The sequence below is a fragment of the Durotheca rogersii genome (assembly GCF_024521655.1).
Source record: "Durotheca rogersii strain YMJ 92031201 chromosome Unknown GGS23scaffold_15, whole genome shotgun sequence".
In the NCBI taxonomy this organism is placed as follows: Eukaryota; Fungi; Ascomycota; class Sordariomycetes; order Xylariales; family Xylariaceae; genus Durotheca; species Durotheca rogersii.
In genome coordinates, this window is record NW_026251246.1 from 337,363 (window position 1) to 354,954 (window position 17,592).

General features: G+C 56.8%; 6 protein-coding genes across 6 annotated transcripts; 3 read left to right on the plus strand and 3 right to left on the minus strand.

The window, feature by feature from the left end:
- Window positions 1–306: 306 nt before the first annotated feature.
- GGS23DRAFT_121141 (betaine aldehyde dehydrogenase) lies at window positions 307–2,220 on the minus strand. The gene is made up of 2 exons (XM_051511082.1): window positions 493–2,220; window positions 307–390 (listed from the first exon to the last, which is right to left on the minus strand). The coding sequence occupies exon 1, from the start codon at window positions 2,072–2,074 to the stop codon at window positions 572–574; it is 1,503 nt and encodes a 500-aa protein (XP_051370681.1). The 5' UTR covers window positions 2,075–2,220; the 3' UTR covers window positions 307–390; window positions 493–571.
- Window positions 2,221–3,434: 1,214 nt separating this feature from the next.
- GGS23DRAFT_574004 (putative GMC oxidoreductase) lies at window positions 3,435–5,755 on the plus strand. The gene is made up of 2 exons (XM_051516712.1): window positions 3,435–3,821; window positions 3,882–5,755. Exons 1-2 carry the CDS (start codon window positions 3,578–3,580, stop codon window positions 5,294–5,296), a joined length of 1,659 nt encoding a protein of 552 aa, XP_051370682.1. The 5' UTR covers window positions 3,435–3,577; the 3' UTR covers window positions 5,297–5,755.
- Window positions 5,756–6,230: 475 nt separating this feature from the next.
- Window positions 6,231–9,469, plus strand: GGS23DRAFT_574006 (DEAD-domain-containing protein). Its single transcript, XM_051516713.1, has 2 exons — window positions 6,231–6,748; window positions 6,812–9,469. The coding sequence occupies exons 1-2, from the start codon at window positions 6,608–6,610 to the stop codon at window positions 9,122–9,124; spliced, it is 2,454 nt and encodes an 817-aa protein (XP_051370683.1). The 5' UTR covers window positions 6,231–6,607; the 3' UTR covers window positions 9,125–9,469.
- A 450-nt stretch (window positions 9,470–9,919) lies between these two features.
- GGS23DRAFT_121212 (putative FAD synthetase) lies at window positions 9,920–11,377 on the plus strand. The gene is made up of 3 exons (XM_051511084.1): window positions 9,920–10,410; window positions 10,624–11,077; window positions 11,136–11,377. Exons 1-3 carry the CDS (start codon window positions 10,181–10,183, stop codon window positions 11,331–11,333), a joined length of 882 nt encoding a protein of 293 aa, XP_051370684.1. The 5' UTR covers window positions 9,920–10,180; the 3' UTR covers window positions 11,334–11,377.
- Window positions 11,266–12,271, minus strand: GGS23DRAFT_121279 (uncharacterized protein). Its single transcript, XM_051511086.1, has one exon. It carries the CDS (start codon window positions 12,126–12,128, stop codon window positions 11,421–11,423), a length of 708 nt encoding a protein of 235 aa, XP_051370685.1. The 5' UTR covers window positions 12,129–12,271; the 3' UTR covers window positions 11,266–11,420.
- A 374-nt stretch (window positions 12,272–12,645) lies between these two features.
- Window positions 12,646–16,294, minus strand: GGS23DRAFT_121215 (uncharacterized protein). Its single transcript, XM_051511085.1, has one exon. It carries the CDS (start codon window positions 16,116–16,118, stop codon window positions 12,714–12,716), a length of 3,405 nt encoding a protein of 1,134 aa, XP_051370686.1. The 5' UTR covers window positions 16,119–16,294; the 3' UTR covers window positions 12,646–12,713.
- Between the last annotated feature and the right edge of the window lie 1,298 nt (window positions 16,295–17,592).

Here is a 17,592-nt window from a genome sequence, read left to right on the forward strand (position 1 = left end):
CACCAACCGCCTACATCTTTGACGCCGTCTCCGTAGCTAACTTCCACAGGAGGCATGTGCGCTATAGGATACATTTATTGACTGGCCAAGTCCAACCAGGAGTAGGTAGGTCGACTCGAGGCTACGCGATCCGCGCCTTAAAGAGAGGGCAAGAGAGGAGAGGGGAGAAAAACCAAGACACGATAACTAGAGCCTAGCAGAGGTTAAAAACGGGAGGAAGAGGGGATTCCCCCCCTAATCCTATCGTTCGGCATCCATCATACCGGAGATTGCAGAAAGCGCCAATGATAAGTGCGGATTGAATAGGTAGGTAGAGCCTGGACCCTGCCAGTATATCGGCTGCTCTCGAATACGTTGACACAAGGGGAAGGGGGAGGGAGTGCATCGTGTCTGGTTGATTAGCGAGCTGTACCTATCCAACGACTGACTGTCACCGTAACTTGTGCTGGAGAGTGATAGCCACGCATACCAGCTCGGTAGGCGTAACCTTACCATTCAATGATCAGATAACGTAGAGTGGCCCTCGAGTTTCATATTTATCCACCTCGCGAGCCCCCAAAGCTTTCTGTTTTTAAAGCTTCGAGAACACCGTCGCTGTGCTGCTTTCTAGCTCGACGAGCGTGCTCTTGTTGCGGACCCAGGCATCGAGTCCCCTCCTCCCGTTCTCCACCCCGACACCGCTCTGCTTCCAACCGCCGACCGCCATCTCCGCCGGCGACTCCCCCCATGTGTTGATCCAAGTGATGCCCGCCTCGAGCCGCGACACCGTGCTGTGGCACTGCCCGACGTCCCGACCTACCACCCCGGCCGCGAGCCCCAGGTGCGTCGTATTCGCCCGCGTCACTGCCTCGTCGACGCCCGCGTACGGCAGGATGCTCATCACCGGTCCGAAGATCTCCTCCTTTACGATCCGCATGTCGTCCGTGCAATCCGCGAAGACCGTCGGTCGGACCCAGTACCCCTTCCGCAGCTCTGCGGGTAGCTCCGCGGGCGCGTCGGTCCCGCCACACAGAAGCCTCGCCTTGTCCGTCTCGATACCGTAACGCACATATTCCGTCACCTTCTTCCAGTGTTCCCTGCTGTTGAGCGGGCCAAAGTTGGTCGCCGCGTCGAAGAGGTCGCCCGCCCGGACGTACTGCATCTTCTCAAGCAGGGCGCGCTCGAACGACTCCGTCATTTCGCGCGGGACGAACACCCGCGTGCCGTTCGTGCACACCTGTCCGGTGCTAAAGAAATTCGCCATCATCGCGACGTCGACGGCGCGCTCCAGGTCGGCATCCGGCATGACGATGAGCGGGCTCTTGCCGCCTAGCTCCGCCGTCACGTACTTCATGCCGCCACCGGCGGTACCGGCAACCTTCTTCCCGGTGCTGACTTGTCCGGTGAAGCTCACTTTGGCAACAAGCGGGTGGGAGGTCAGGTAGGCTCCGACATCGCCGGCGCCGTACACGACGTTAAAGACGCCCGGAGGGAGGCCGGCTTCTTTGTAGATGTTGGCCAGGTACTCGGCGTGTAGCGGCGTAAACTCGCTCGGCTTGTAAACCATGCAATTCCCCGCGGCCAGGCAGGGAGCCGACTTCCAAAGAGCGATCTGGATCGGATAATTCCACGCGCCAATGCCAACACACACGCCCAAAGGTTCTTTAGAAGTGTAGACCATAGCGGTAGGTCGGAGGCGGAAGCTTTCGCCGTTCAATCCGCCGCTGGCCACCAGGTTAGCGAAGTACTCGAGAACGTCGGCGCCGGTGACGATATCTACCGTCGACGTTTCCGAGAAGGGCTTTCCGGTGTCGAGGGTCTCAACCCGCGCGAGCTGGTCGTTGCGTTCGCGGAGGAGAGCCACGGCCCGCTGCAGGATACGCGCTCGCTCGACTGGGGGCGTGGCGGACCAGGAGGGAAAAGCCGCCTGCGCGGCTAGGACGGCATGGTCGATTGTTCGGTGAGACGAGATGGCGATGCGACAGATAGGCTCGTCATTTGACGGGTTATACGATTGAAAATGGCCGGCTACGTCCGAATCTCGTCGCGACGCTCCTCCGTAAAAGGCGACGCGGTCCGCCTCTTGGTACAACATGGCGTAATACGATGTGAGACGCGGATGCTATGTAGGTAATTGTGCCGTTTGTAAATTTTTTTTTCCACAGGCGCAATTCTAGCGGTACGGACAGGGATCGTTGGTGTAGAGGTGAGAAGGGCGCCGCGTTCTCCTTGGCGACGTCGTCGTGTGTCCAGGTCCGCCGAGACAATGGGGGTGATGTGGCTCGAGTGTGACGTAAGAGAGCAGCGGAGGCCAATTTCCAGACACAGACGAGCCAACCCTCGTCCTGTCGGGAAGGAATATCGACAGCGAGCCCAGAGCACAGTTATATGTATTCGCTGCCTAACGTGCCAGCTTCGGACGCGGAAGCAGGGGGGAGGCTGTGTCGGTGCCGTGCGGACGTGTGCCGTCTTCCAGAAAGTCGTTCGAGAGGTCGGTCTCAGCTCGGTGCGCTGCGGCTCTCGGCATGCCCCCAACCGGTTTGGCGGGATGGGCGTCGTCGCTACGACGTTTGGTGACAAAATCCCTATCTCTGTCCCCACGGCAGATCTCGGTAGATTTCGGGCGGCTGGCAGGTTGCCTCGAGTGATAAGCGAGCCCGCTGCGTCTGCGTGTTCGTTGCTGGCAGGATCACGGCCTGCGGCGGCGGCAGCGGAGAAGTGTCGGCATATAGATAGCTAGGTACCTATTGAGGACCGGACAAGTTGCCAGCTCCCATGTCATGTGCCCACACCCATACCCACACACCCACCCACACCTAAATACTTCGTAAAAGGGTGAACTAACTGCACCTGTCGAGGTTAGTCTCGTAGCAAAGCAGGCTCGGCCAAGTTAACAAGGAGCCAACATCATCCCGGGCCATAGACAGAACGGGAAAGCAGAGTAGGTAAGGGATGAGAATCCAGCCGCCAGGAGAGGGGAAAGGGACTCGAGTAGCTTTTAAACTGGCCTTCCCCATGCTGTGCCCATACGCACGTATACACACATGCATACACGTGCCTCTGTCTACCTACCTCCTAGCCTAGGCACGGACAGAGGTAGGTAGGTACCTATGTTATGAGGTAGGTAGGTAGCCTATCTCGGCAGGGCAGCGTAGATAAGTAGGTCTCATCGCCGAGTCAGGCCATCCACGGTTATGGCGCATAAGCCTGGCTGCAAGCACAGGGGCGCTCGTTGTTTTTGTGCGCGGCAGCAAGGCGGTGGGCCAATGGTAGACAGTTCGCATCTCGTACTAGCCGTCCGCGATCCTCGACCGAGCCCCAAACTCAGCTTGGCAGCTTTGGTTCGCAGTAGGAACCTTAAGAAACCAAGGATGATCTGAGCTTGCCTTTGTTAGAAAGTAAGATAACGCGGCTATAAAGCCTGTCCGCTGCCGCTTGATTGTGCCTCTAGGATGAGGGTGTCGGGTCGTGGGAACAGTCGTAACCGAAAGCTTCTTTTTTTTTTCTTATGAAAAGAAAACTCCCCGCCTAGATATAATATATATCCTATGCATATCTCTTTCGACCTGGTGGCCGACTCGTGCTTCTTGCCGTGAGGATGACTACTACCCAGCTCGCCGTCTCGGATTCTGACAAGTATGACTATGTCATCGTCGGCGGGGGCACGGCGGGCTGCGTCGTTGCTGCGAGACTGGCAGAGTATCTCCCGCACAAGAAGGTCCTCTTGATCGAGGCCGGTCCCAGTGACTTTACAGACGACCGCGTCTTGGATCTTAAGCAATGGCTGAGCCTGCTGGGCGGCGAGCTCGATTTCGACTACGGCACCACCGAACAGCCGATGGGTGGGCTACTCATATTTGCTCGGCGCAAACGTGTCCCTCCTGTCTGACCGTGATTGATAGGCAATTCCTTTATCAGACACTCGCGAGCCAAGGTCCTGGGTGGCTGCTCGTCTCACAATACCTTGATCTCGTTCCGGCCTTTCCAATATGACCTGGATATTTGGCAGTCCCTCGGCGCCCGCGGATGGACCTTTCCGGTCTTCATGAAGGCGCTTGACAAGCTGAAGAACACCATTCAGCCTGTGCACCCGAGGCATCGGAACCAGCTGTGTAAGGACTGGGTCAGCTCGTGCAGCAGCGCACTCGACATTCCGGTCATCCCTGATTTCAATGCGCACATCGCAGAAAACGGGTCGCTGAAGCCCAGCGTCGGTTTCTTTTCCGTCAGCTACAATCCGGACAATGGAAGGCGATCCAGCGCGTCCGTCGCATACATTCACCCGATCCTGAGGGGTGAGGAGAAGCGGCCGAATCTTACAATCCTTACCGATGCGTGGGTATCCAAGATCAACGTCAGCGGCGACAGCGTTAGCGGCCTTAGCCTTACGCTCAAGAATGGCTCCTCGCGTAACGTTAAAGCCAAAGCCGAGACGATATTGTGCGCCGGAGCCGTAGACACCCCGCGTCTTATGCTGCTCTCGGGCCTCGGACCTAAGAAACAGCTGTCAGATCTCGGCATTCCCGTCGTCCGCGATATCACCGGCGTCGGCGAAAACCTCCAGGATCACCCTGAGAGCATAATCATGTGGGAGCTGAAAAAGCCGGTGCCGCCGAACCAGACGACGATGGATTCGGATGCGGGGATTTTCCTGCGTCGCGAAGCGCCCGGCGCCGGTGCCAAGAAGTCGACCGCGAACCCCCAGGGTCTTTCGGACGGCGACATAATCGACGTTATGATGCACTGCTACCAGATTCCATTTACGCTCAACACTCTCCGGCTCGGGTACCCTGATATTCCCGACGGCTACGCCTTCTGCATGACGCCCAACATCCCGCGACCGCGGTCCCGAGGCCGACTCTACCTCACATCAGCAGATCCACAGGTCAAGCCCGCGCTTGATTTCCGGTATTTCACAGACCCAGAGGGCTACGACGCGGCTACGTTGGTGTTCGGCATGCGGGCGGCGCGCAAGGTGGCGGAGCAGGCGCCATTCAAAGACTGGATCAAGCGAGAGGTAGCGCCCGGACCGAACGTGCAATCGGACGGAGACCTCAGCTACTACGCGCGCAAGGCGGCACACACCGTCTACCACCCGTGCGGGACGACGAAGATGGGCGACACAGCCAAGGACAACCTCGCAGTCGTCGACGAAAACCTCAAGGTCAAGGGGCTGAAGAATCTGCGCATCGTCGACGCCGGAGTATTCCCAACGATCCCCACCATCAACCCGATGCTGACCGTGCTGGGTGTCGCGGAGAGGGCTGCCGAGCTGATTGTTGAGGAGGTTAAAGGTCAGGAAAGGGCTAGGCTATGATGTTCAGGCTTGCCTAGGGATGCTTTCAGGTTTGCTCGAAGCTGGATCTGCTCTCATCTTATTACAGGAGGTGTCTTGTCGGGCGGTTGGATAGGAGCTCTTGTTTGGGTTGAGTGGATTTCTTCTCCGAGGACGAGTGAATTGGTGATAATACCTACCAATGCAGGGAATTCTGGAGCTCGACAACGCACAGAAATACCTAATGAAAAATAAAATAAAATAACAATAAAAAGGTTGCGAACAGAGCAATATCTAAGGCAAAGCCAGCCAAACATTTGTGTAAACCGCCTTGGGAGCGCCTGTAAAGAGTATCACACAACATCCAAGCAATGGTGGATGCGAAGTCTACGGCCTGGGTTAGGAGTTGATGTGTGATCGTGGGAGAGGAGTCTACAGATCAGCCTAACTAGTCCCCTGAACCTCACCCTAAAGCGGGTCGCGGCTTCCTAAAGATTCTATTGGCTTTTTCCTACGACCTTACTCCACTAGTTAGTTAGGGTAAGATCCTTTTGATTACTTAAGCCTCTACTACCGCCACCACTACCAAGTCAACTGCACCACTAAACCACTACCACTAAACCACTACTACCACTACCACCGATTAGTTAATTATTTATTAAATGTTTCTAGGGTAACTTTTAATCGCGAAAAAGAATAAATCAAGTATACGTTCGTACGGTAGTTAGAAAGGAGAATTTAGTAACCCTTATACGAAAAGTTTAGGTAACAGGGATAAAGTTTAGTTGACAGGGAAAAAGCTCGGCAAAATCGCCTAATCCGGTTAGAGGTTAGGGTAAGGTACAAGGGACTAGTTGGGCTGATCTGAGACCTCTGGGAGAGGGAGGAAAACTAGTCTATAGTAAGTCGGCGATATGACGGGGAAGAGAGTGGATATGGATGCACAGATGCCTGGTAATGACGACAAGTATCCATCGTGAAAAGTGCCAGAGCCGACGGGGGATGTACACAGGTATTGGGTAGAGGTATCTACCTACCTAGGTAGGTAGGTACCTATGTATGTACCGAACGCAATGCATAAGTGATCATGCGTATAATGAGGAGGCTATGTACGAGTGGCTGGAAAGCGGTCAAACGCCAACCGGTATCTGCACAGCCACCATCCTGGCAGAATTCGCCCAGTTCAACTTTTTTTGGTCGAATTAAAAATTTCCTAGCGACCTCTTACCAGGGCTAGGGAGCCCATCCACCATCCCGTCTGCTATCCGCCCGGATTCCAAGTCGTCGTCATTCCACCTACGTCTACCTGCGTGCAGGCATCGTCCAGCTGACACATTGCCAGCGAAGCTTGCCATGCCTGCGGCTCGCCCGGGCCACCGCACGGGTAGCCGTGTCCCGCGAAAGCAACCGAAACCCACGGAGAATCCGAAGTCGCTGAAGAGAAAACGGGACCAGGAAAACCTGCAGAAGCTTCAAGGCGCTGTCGATGAGTTTGTAAGATATCGAGTCCTTATTTTTGATAAGAGCCAGGTGATCTTATCAGGACTCCCTTCGTAGGATCCCAAGTCCCAGGACGTGACAAAATTCTCCGCCCTGCCTCTCTCCGCGCCAACCGCCTCCGGCCTCGAAGCGTCGCATTTCGAAACCCTGACCGACGTCCAAGCTCGCGCTATCCCCCTCGGCTTAAAGGGTCGTGACATTCTCGGCGCGGCAAAGACCGGCTCTGGAAAGACCCTCGCATTCCTCGTCCCTGTCCTCGAGAAACTCTACCGCGCGCAATGGACCGAGTACGACGGGCTGGGCGCTTTGATCATCTCGCCCACGCGCGAGCTCGCCGTGCAGATATTCGAGGTCCTGCGCAAGATCGGCAGGCACCATACCTTCTCTGCTGGCTTGGTTATCGGCGGCAAGAGCTTGCGTGAGGAAGCCGAGCGGCTGGGTAGGATGAATATTCTCGTATGCACTCCGGGCCGCATGCTGCAGCACCTAGATCAGACGGCCGGCTTCGACGTCGATAATTTGCAGATACTGGTCCTCGATGAAGCCGACCGTATCATGGACATGGGGTTCCAATCCGCCGTAGACGCGCTCGTCGAGCATCTACCGACATCGCGACAGACGATGCTGTTCAGCGCGACGCAGAGCAAAAAAGTCTCCGATCTAGCTAGGTTGAGCCTCAAGGACCCCGAATACGTCGCTGTCCACGAGGCCGCAGCCGCTGCTACTCCGGCGACGCTGGCGCAGCACTACCTCATAACGCCCTTGCCGGAGAAGACGGAGACTCTGTACGGGTTTATCAAGGCAAACCTGAAAAGCAAGATGATCGTGTTTCTATCGTCGGGGAAGCAGGTCCGTTTTATCTACGAGAGCTTTCGCCATCTGCAGCCTGGCATCCCGCTTCTGCATCTACACGGCAGGCAGAAGCAGGTGGCGCGGCTGGAAATCACCTCGAGATTCTCTGCAGCCAAATACTCTTGTCTCTTCGCTACCGACGTCGTCGCACGGGGTGTTGACTTCCCCGCGGTTGACTGGGTAGTGCAGATGGATTGCCCCGAGGACACAGACACCTATATCCACCGAGTTGGACGAACGGCACGCTACGAGAGGGACGGCAAGGCAGTCCTCTTCCTGGACCCGAGCGAAGAAGGGATGCTGATGCGACTGGAGCAGCGGAAAGTCCCCATACAGAAGGTCAGCATACGGGAAAAGAAGAAGCAGAACATACAAAACCAGATACAGGACATGTGCTTCAAAAATCCAGATCTCAAGTATCTCGGCCAAAAGGCATTCATCAGTTACACTCGCTCCGTCCACTTGCAGAAAGACAAAGAAGTTTTCGACCTGAACAAGTTGGACCTAGATGCCTATGCTGCTAGCTTGGGATTGCCCGGGGCGCCGCAGATTCGGTTTCAGAAAGGCGAGGATGTCAAGAAGCTGAAGAACGCACCTCGAGCGGGCCTTTCTAGCGACTCCGAGCCCGAGCCCGACGATGCCAAGAGAAAGCGAAAGAAGGGCGAAGTGCGGACGAAATACGATCGGATGTTCGAAAGGACAAACCAAGACGTGCTGACTAGTCATTACACTAAGATGATTGGCGAGGAAGGCCAAGAGGCGAATGAGGAAAGTGATAACGACGATCAAGATTTCCTCTCGGTGAGGCGGGTTCTAGAAGGCGACGAGTTAGACGTGGGGGCCGGCGACGGTCTAGCTCCAGGAGCCAAGATCGTCAGCGGGCTCGGCGGCGAGGAGCCGTTCGTAGTAGACTCGAAGCGAAGAGAAAAGATGCTGAAATCTAAGAAGAAGATGCTTAAATTCAAGGGCAAGGGCGACAAAGTGGTGTTCGACGACGAAGGGAACGCGCACCACCCGTACAAAATCCAGGACGAAGAAGAATTCCGGCAGGCCGGGCCAGCGGAAGCTCAACGGCAGAAGTTCGTCGAGGACGAGACGGTCAAGGTCAAGGAGGCCGACATCAGCGATAAACTGCACGCCAAGGAAAGGCGTCGGGAGAAGAAGGAGAAACGAAAGGCGCGAGAAGCAATGGAGAGGGAGACGGGAACGGGCTCCCGGATGCCTAGACTTGCGACAGACGACGGCGAGGGAGAAGATCCCCTCGCCCTCATGGCCTCGCTGCCGATGGCGGGAGAGGGCACCGACAGCGACGAGGAAGAGAGGGAAGAGAGACGTCCGGCGAAGAGGGCGAAGAAATGGTTCGAGGACGACTCGGAGGCGGATGAGGAGGAGGCGAGAGGCGCGAGGAGAAATAAGGGCAGGAAAGGTAGGGGTCAGGGCAAGGTCATCGAGGTGGCTGACGCACCCGACACACTGGAGGGTTACGAGGCATTGGCAGCCGGCCTGTTGGACGAGTGATGGTGTTGTGATATATTGTGTATATATATATTGCATACACGGTAGTATGCAGACAGGCGCAGGTACATAGGCCCTCCGTTTACGGCGGGTTATTCTTATGCCCAGTACTGCCCTGTAGGCATAGTGGGGTTGTTATGCAACAAATTGCTGCCCCTCCTTCTTCCGCTCGGGTGGGGCGGGTACTTGACACGCGCGAAAGGGTCCATGGGGTACCTGGGATGCGTGTACCTGTTGCCCGTCGCTTAGCACGACGACGGGCTTTGCAGTACCTGGCAGAGATGTACTGGCGGCCCCACATGTTTTCTTACTGTACAAGCTGGCGATGGAAGGGAAGCGAAGGGGATGAATGAAGGGGTTGCGACCGCGGGCATTTCTCAGAGGGACTTCCGGGATGCCTTCGCCGGTTGCATCCTCACGTCCTCACATCCTCACATCCTCACCACCTCTCCTCTCCCTCTCTCCCCGTCTTGCTCTCGCCCGCCACACCGCCCAGCCCAACCGAGCCTGAACTCCGACACCATCTTCCTCGACTAGGTGCCTAGCCTCACCTTCCTGGCGCATACCTACATCAGGCCCAGCAGGATCGGTAGACACAAAGAGCCGACCAGATCCCGCCGTCTTACTCATACCCGAGAACTCGCAGACGATCGGCCGATTGATCAACACAACTGCTTACTTTTATCCTGCCACGAATTCATATGCTGACCCGTCCTTCCGCCCCCCTTTCTTCAGCATTCATCATCCCTCCTTTGCGCCCGCGCCCCCCCACCGACTGATCTCGGGCGAAGCATGGCACCTTGTACTCCGTAGGCCTATCCTGAGACGAAAATAGTATATACAGCGCCGGGTAGAACAGTACGGTGCAAGCGGCGCCGCGCTATAGCATCCCGCCACCCTCTCCCATCTACTTCCTAGGCCACGGATAAGTGTCTCGAGGAAACGACCGGCGCAATCGAAAGCGGCCAGACCACCAGAGCAGAGAGGCAAATAGCCCCGAGCAGCCAGAGAGAAATAAATAGAAATAGAGAGAGAACAAGCAACACTCAGACAGCCACCATGCCGGGGCTCGAAGCAGACTCGTCCCGCCTACGGACAATCGATGTGGAGACTCCCGTCATAACCAACGGCACCACGCACAACAACGAGCTTGAGGTTTTGTGCCGGCAGCTCAAGACCAGGGTCGACAACTTTCTGAACACGCCTACTAGCGATCCGTTGTTGAAGTCGGTCAAGAGCCAAGTGGTCGTTTCTCTAGGCGTCATCGAGGAGGCTCTACAGCGATATAGGTGTGTGACCTGTCTAGTGTTTCATACTTGCCTTATTATCCTTCGCTTCTCCCTTTTGGGGCGGCATTTGCCAGGATGCCACAGTTATATAGGTATATAAAAATAAATATTGCGGGTATATATGTGTGTGGCAGGACACTGGGGGGTCGCGGAGAAGAGTGATAAGGGAGCAAATATGACGGAGTCGGTGCTGACAAGACACTACCGAAACAGACCAGAGGAGCTCTCGCTCTCATATAACGGCGGCAAGGACTGCCTTGTACTTCTGATCCTGATACTCGCCTCTCTCTCCTCCTCCTCCTCTCTCAAATCCTCGTTGCCCGCCTCCGCCTCCCATACCCACAGCGCAGCCGCATCACACCCCTTCCCACGCCGCCTGCAGGCGCTGTATATCCAGCCACCGCTCCCGTTCGCTGAGGTCGACGCCTTTGTGGAGGAGACATCCTCCACCTACCACCTCGATCTGACGACGTCGTCCGAGGCTATGAAGCCCGCGCTGACCAGCTACCTACGCGAGCACGCTAGCATCCGAGCCGTCTTCGTCGGCACCCGCCGAACCGACCCGCACGGCGCCCAACTCACCTTCTTCGACGAGACTGACAGCGACTGGCCCTCCTTCATGCGTATCCACCCTGTCATCGACTGGCACTACCGCGAGGTCTGGGCGGTAAGTTCTTTTTCTCCCGTTCCCCGAACGTAACGACTGATAGGTTACTCGCGTGCAGTTCATCCGCGCGTTGAGAATCCCTTACTGCTCGCTCTACGACAAAGGGTACACGTCACTAGGTGGTACCGACGACACGCACCCGAACCCGGCGCTGCGGCGCGGCCGGGGCGCGAACCAGGACGCCGACGGGCAACCTTTCCGCCCCGCATACGAGCTACTGGAGGACAGGGAAGAGCGATTAGGCCGTGACCGATAGTGCGGTCGGCCCCCCCTCTGGTATCTCCACAGCAGGTTGTTGTCTTCTCGTTCGGGGGGAAGTTAAGCGAAGGGGTGCGAAGGACGGTTAGAAGGAAAGGTGCAGGGGAGAGGGTTGTGCAACGGTATTTCTCTGTCCCAGCGCCGCCGCGATTGAGGTAGGCAGGTATGGGCCGATGCGGGAGCCAAATGGAAAGGGGCTGGGGAAAAAAAAAAACCCCTGCGCACTCCACCATCCTCCCGAAATACACGAGGATATTTGTCTCGTGGGGAGAGACGTGCCCACAGTGTACTTACTGTATGGGGGCCTGTAAAGTGACGAAGGGCAGCCGTGGCAAACCACGATCGCCGGGCGGCGGCAGATCAGCAGGAGCGCATCCGACCCGCCCCGTCGGACCAGCGAAGACTCTCTCGACGCGACGCACGCATGAGGCGACGGCCGGGCAGCTACTAGCATAGGTATAGAGAAGACGCATTCGCATGGGTAATCAATATATAGAGCTATACACACACACTCTACGCTGCGCGAAGGAACTCCGCGGCGGCGAAGATGACGGGTGTACGATGGCCCCGTCGGGGAAGGAGGGTCTCGCGTAGCGTTCCGCTCGCGTTCCTGTTTATCTGCCCGACCCGCTGTAGACCGCCTGGTATCTCGCTCCGTCCTATGCGATACTACTACTACCACTACGTCGCATCGTCGGCCAGCGAGTTGCGCTAGGCGGCCATGCTCGGGGCCAAGAAGCGAGGCGCGACGCGTTTGGGCATCTACGTCACGTTGAGGCGGGAAGCAAGGCATGTACGTATGTAGGTGTAGCACGTATTAGCAAAAAACCGTCGAAGCAATCCAAGGCTAGTTCTAACCGACGACAACACTCCGGAACGTGGTATCATCCGTGCCCCTGCGGTCCCGACTCCCGCCATTCCGGCCCCCCCCCCCCAGTCTCTCCCCCTCCTCTACCACCACCCGCGGCCTTGTTCTCCTTCCGCGGCGGTGGCTCGACCGGTGTATGCATGAGCACAGACGGGGAGAGAAAAGGAAACAAGCGGAAACGCACACACAAAGAAACAAAAAAAAGAACCCTCTTAAACCCCGAACTCCGTTCGCCCCTTTCGTCTGTCCCTCCGCGCGCGGGTGGGGGACGAGAGAGAGCGGATGAGAGAAAAGACGACTGCGGTGACGATGGATACATGCGGACGCGCGCGTTCTCGCCCGGGCGCCGCCCCGGAGGCGCCTTGATACGGTAGCGAGGCGAGGAGGAGTGGCGGGGGCGGTGTTACGTGTACTACATACATACTCGCGAGCAGCTCTCCGCCCGACTGCCTGGCAGACCTGGGGGATCGCGCTTCAGCCAGAAGGGGGGGGGGGGGGGGAAGGCTTGCTCTAGTCTGTGGCCCGGAAGCGTGCATTTCGTAGTCGCGACCACCAGCTCCTTGGACGGGGCGGCGGGACCTCGTGTCTCACGACGTCCGGGCCCTCGACCAGCTGGCCGAACATGCGCAGGCGGTAGAAGCACGTGTGGTCGGCGCCGTAGTTGCTGACGGCGCGCACGACGATCTTGGACGTGCTGGCGCCGAGGCGCGTCAGCTCGTCGCTCAGCTTGAATACCTGGACGCCGTCGCCGTAGTTCCGGGCCTCGTACGTGAAGTGGCCCACCTTCACGAAGGCCTCGTTCAGCGCCGTCTCGCGGGGCGTGTCTGGGAAGCTGTTGGCCGAGAAGACGAGGACCTCGGCCCGCAGCGTCAGGTCGTCGATCTCGATCCACACCTCGATATCCCGCGGCATCGCGCCGGGGTCCAGCGTCGCCCCCGGAAGCAGGTGATCAACCGCAAGGTGCTGCGGGATGATGGGGTAGCTCAGCAGCACCGCGAGGGCATTTAAACCACCTCCTGGGGCCTTACCACCGGATCCCGCGCAGAAACACTCGCTCTCGTCATCCCAAGGCATCAGGGCCGCCAGAGGAGGTAGGGGTGGGTAGGCAGTCTTACGGAACCAGTCGTCGGCCCGGAACTCGGGCTTTGCCGGCCTCCAGGTCTCCGAGGTACGGTCGGGATCGATGGTTGCACCGGAGGCAGGGGAGAAGAAGTTGACCGCGTTGTTGAGCACATCGTTGGTGTGGCTATGCACCCCCCCAGAAGCAACGGCGTCGAATACTGCGTGCTGCAAGGCCTTCTTGATCGCGGCATCGGTGAGACTCTGCACCTCCTCTGCTGTCATTCCCGCCGGCGGCGCCGAGTCGCGGAGGCCCGAGAGTGTGTCTGCAAGGTCTTGCACTCGATTCTCTAGGTCTGCAAACTCCCTCCGGATCTCTTCCCGGTGTACCTGGATTTGGTCCTGGAATAGCTTCATAAACTCATGCTTGGTAATAGCTGTGCCAGCGACCATTTCCTTCAGTAAGCCCTCGTTTTGGTCTAGCCAGTTCTGCCATGACCGTGATATTCTATTGTCTATATCGTGATCCAACTCCTCTGGCGAGACTTTGGTCTTACCAGTCCCTTCTTTTGGCAGGGTGTAATACCTATCCTGTTCTAGACGGGTCTGAATTGCATGCCAATGTGCGTCTGATATTTTTGGATCCTCTCTCTGGACATTTTCCAGTGTGAGAATTATGTCATCCTCTCGGATCAAATCCCTCAGCGCGTGCCAAAAGTCCTCTGATATCTTAGGCTTGCCCCGTTTGTCTAATTCGACAAAGACCTTTGCGGGAATCCTCCGATTCAGGTCCTGCATAAGCTTCGACAACTCGTCATCGGATCTCTTGAGATTGGCTATTGCCGACTTGTGACCTTGAAGCGTGTTCGAGAGGCCGCCACAGCAGTCTTCTGCTGAGCGAGGGGGGCTCAAGTCATTGAATGGACTTTTAATTCTAGATGGGATGAGATTCTTGATGCTGTTCCATCCGAAGCGGGAGGGTTCGACGCCGGAGAAAAAGTCATCCCTCACTGGCATGGACACGCCATTGAGCAAGGTCAGAAGCAACCAGGCTGCAGTTAGGATGCTAAGGAACACGAATATCAGTCTTGGGACGCCACCGATATTTAGGTCCCGTAGAGCTCGAATCAAGGATCGAGACATGGATTTGACTCGACTAATAACTGTCGCTTTCGGCCCCCGTGTTTTAGGCGGCAGCGATGGCGGCGGTGGCGGCGGCTGTGGTGCAGCCTGGACAGTGGATTTCTTGACGTCGGGCTTTACCTGGCTGGTCGATTGGCCGGAAGTTGAGCTCTTTCCGATGGCCGCATCGTCTGTGGGTCGACGGGGTGGTTGGTTGGTTCTGTCGACGACGGGGGTCAGATTACCGGGGGCGCCGGGAGCGCTGGAGCTGCTGTCCACCGGCTGTTTACCGTGGGGATAGGTCCTAGACTTATTAGGTGGCGGGCCAAATAGACTGGATGGCGCGGGGTGGGCTGAGAGCCGTTTGGCGGCTGCCTTGTCCAACTCGTCGACGATTCTCTTTACCGTATCCTTGTCTCTGCCCATATCCCGGATCAATGATCTCGCCGCCCGATTCTCCTCGAGTGTCAGATGGTCTAGGGAAACAATTTGGTGGGGAGTCTGGCCGGGTGATGCATGAACTTGGCCGAGTACCCTCTGCATCATCTTCGACTCCTCTTCGGTGAGGCTCAGCGACGAAATATCAAGACCCGCGGGTTTGGGGGATTTGGGGTCGAGCGCTTCCGGAAGACCGGGCGCCTCTTTACTACCGATTGCCGCCGAGCCGGTATCACCTTCTTCAGCCTCCCAATCCCAGATGTCATCAGTGTCTCCCATTGGGCCGCTCGTTGCTGGCGGAACGGGTGCGGGTGCTCGGCGGCCCATATCTTGTGTGGGACTGGGCGTTCGAACAGTTGCTTCACGATATAGTGAGCTTTCGTAGCTATAGCCCCTCCTGTAAACGTCTGGATCCTTAGAGGTTGAGGAACCTTGTCCAATAGGCAGACCATAGAATCGGCGCTTCGTTAAGGATGGCCCAGTCGGATTGCTATTGTGAATGAGTGCATATGGATCCGGGGAGCTATACTCGACAGCCGTATATGGCGGTTTCGATCCGTCGTCGTTACGATCTTCATAAGGCTGTCCCAAGGTAGGTATGTGTGGTGCCATCGGTTGGTATATGAGGTCAGCATCGGGTATCCGGTCGCCCCCGCCCTGGGTGTCTCCCTTGTTGTCTTTCTCTTCCTGCTCCTGTCCTTGCCCTCCCTGATCCTCCTCTTCATAGTCCTCCTCTTCCTCTTCATAGTCTTCTTCCTCTTCCTCTTCGTATTCTTCCCCTGCCTCTTGCCGTTCCGGCTCCCCTCTCTTTCCACGATCGTCATACGGAGGCGGAGGTCCTGTCTTGGAGACTTGCGGCCGATGTCGTCTGCCCGGCTCTCCTCTAGCCGTTCCGGGTTGGCGATGGGGTTCTTCCGGGTTTTCATTGTCCTCGTCTCTCTCTGCTTCCTCAACGGTCTCCTGGACGACCCTTCTCAGGTTATCCTCCATGCCGTGGCGCCTACTCCTCCGTCCGACCTGTCTGACGAAACGCCTGTCCTCCTCCTCTTCATTGACAAATCCAGACTTGGCCGTTTGACCGCGCCGCCGACTTTTGACGGGGTCAAGATTCACATGCGTGTTGATACCGTATGATCCGTCATGTACCGGAAACAGGCCGGGAAGATCTGCAGTTGGTGGCTCGTGATAAGCGACCCTCTGTGCGGAAGTAGGCGTGCCGCGGGTACTGCCTCCGCCGCTTGCGCTACCGGTACCGAGTGCACGGCTTTTGTCCCTGGTACTGCGTCTGACCGTCATAATGAATGCAATCCCGGGAGAGCCAAACGAATGTTCACAATAGTAAATACAAGCCTGCCGAGCGCCGTTAGCGAACGATGGGATGTGAAAGTCGGGTAGGATGAGAGGCAATAGAGAGCCATGAAGTTAAAAGATAGACGAGGATTCATCCCATGGGTGGCATCTGAAATGGGGTCACCGATGGGATGCTTGGCACGGTTGTCGAGATGCGAGGAAAATGATAAGCACGCACCTGTGGATTATGACGCCGGGCTTGAAAAATGGAAATCGCACCGGCGACCAGCTCGCGCGAGATGCTAAGCGGAAAGGTAGGTGATTCCTATCTGGTGCCGTTCTCTCGTCTGCGAAGAAGAAGAAGTAGGTGAGCGAGGGGGTTGAGTCGCGAGGAGATGGCGATGTGATGGAGCGGGAAGGGTATGGCGTCGACGATTTGATGGGTAAATGAATGGTTTCTGTCAGGGTCCAGCCACGGTGCCTAAGACGTCTTATTCGAGCGCCGCGAAGCTGAAAGCGTCCAGACGCGAAGCTGGTGACAGGCTTTGTTGCGAGTCGCGACGGTAGACACATGCGGGAGCCTTACCGGGTCCGGCAACACATGTGGGTTTCCTCTGGGATGCATAAAGGTACCAGCCGGAGTGGTCGAGGAGAGCTGCGGCTCGACTGGTATTTTCCGAAGGCGGCCTGGGACATGGGTGGACAATGGTGAATGGCCGGGCAGCCCTTTGTCTGTCTTGGTTCGCTCGCAGGCCGGTAGATCGGGGGGGGGCTTATCAAAGGAGGGACTGGAATGGACCGTGAGAACCGTAGCCTCGTTCGCGCTAATCAAATCTGCCCGGGGTTGAGAGGAGGCTCCAAGAATGCGTCTCGGCTCATCTCGTCCGGTCAGTCGCGTCGCGTGCCTCCTGGGCAGTGTTGGCTGGTTCCAGGATCCAATCGATAGCCAGAGGCGTCGTTGGACACAATGAAGGAGAGGAAGAGCAGGCAAGCAAGAAGGGACCCGGTCGGGGCGAGACGCGCACACCGCCACAGGCCACGCGCGACGCCACACGTCGCAATGTTCTGGCAGGTACCAGCGCGCCAGGGACCGAACCCCGCTACCCCGGCTACCACGTACCTAGGTACCTAGGTACCTAAATAACCTATGGAGGGTAGCTTTATTAAGAGGTACCCAAGGCAGGCCAGGTAGGTACCATACAGGGAGGGGGGGGTCTATTGACACTATGTCAGCAACCCTTTCTATGACTGGACATAGTGTCTACCTCGTGATAAGAAGGAGTTAAACTCTAGGCTGACATTATTACCATTTCCCGACATAGTTACCATCCGGATATAATGTCTTTATTTTAAAAAAAGGTACATTCCATAGGATTACCCGGTTACCTCTAGGTTACTAAGTACGTACCTTTGTACCTTTGTATCTTTTACGTCTGTTACCTACCTCCTACCTCTCTTCCATAGGTTCGAAGATAGATAG

Bases quoted from the DNA above. Each gene is read 5' to 3' on its own strand.
- GGS23DRAFT_121141 (XM_051511082.1), bottom strand. From the start codon at position 2,074: ATGTTGTACCAAGAGGCGGACCGCGTCGCCTTTTACGGAGGAGCGTCG.
- GGS23DRAFT_574004 (XM_051516712.1), top strand. From the start codon at position 3,578: ATGACTACTACCCAGCTCGCCGTCTCGGATTCTGACAAGTATGACTAT. The intron at 3,822-3,881 runs GTGGGCTACTCA...CGTGATTGATAG, and splicing joins CACCACCGAACAGCCGATGG to GCAATTCCTTTATCAGACAC.
- GGS23DRAFT_574006 (XM_051516713.1), top strand. From the start codon at position 6,608: ATGCCTGCGGCTCGCCCGGGCCACCGCACGGGTAGCCGTGTCCCGCGA. The intron at 6,749-6,811 runs GTAAGATATCGA...CTCCCTTCGTAG, and splicing joins AAGGCGCTGTCGATGAGTTT to GATCCCAAGTCCCAGGACGT.
- GGS23DRAFT_121212 (XM_051511084.1), top strand. From the start codon at position 10,181: ATGCCGGGGCTCGAAGCAGACTCGTCCCGCCTACGGACAATCGATGTG. The intron at 10,411-10,623 runs GTGTGTGACCTG...CTACCGAAACAG, and splicing joins GAGGCTCTACAGCGATATAG to ACCAGAGGAGCTCTCGCTCT. The intron at 11,078-11,135 runs GTAAGTTCTTTT...ACTCGCGTGCAG, and splicing joins ACTACCGCGAGGTCTGGGCG to TTCATCCGCGCGTTGAGAAT.
- GGS23DRAFT_121279 (XM_051511086.1), bottom strand. From the start codon at position 12,128: ATGCCTTGCTTCCCGCCTCAACGTGACGTAGATGCCCAAACGCGTCGC.
- GGS23DRAFT_121215 (XM_051511085.1), bottom strand. From the start codon at position 16,118: ATGACGGTCAGACGCAGTACCAGGGACAAAAGCCGTGCACTCGGTACC.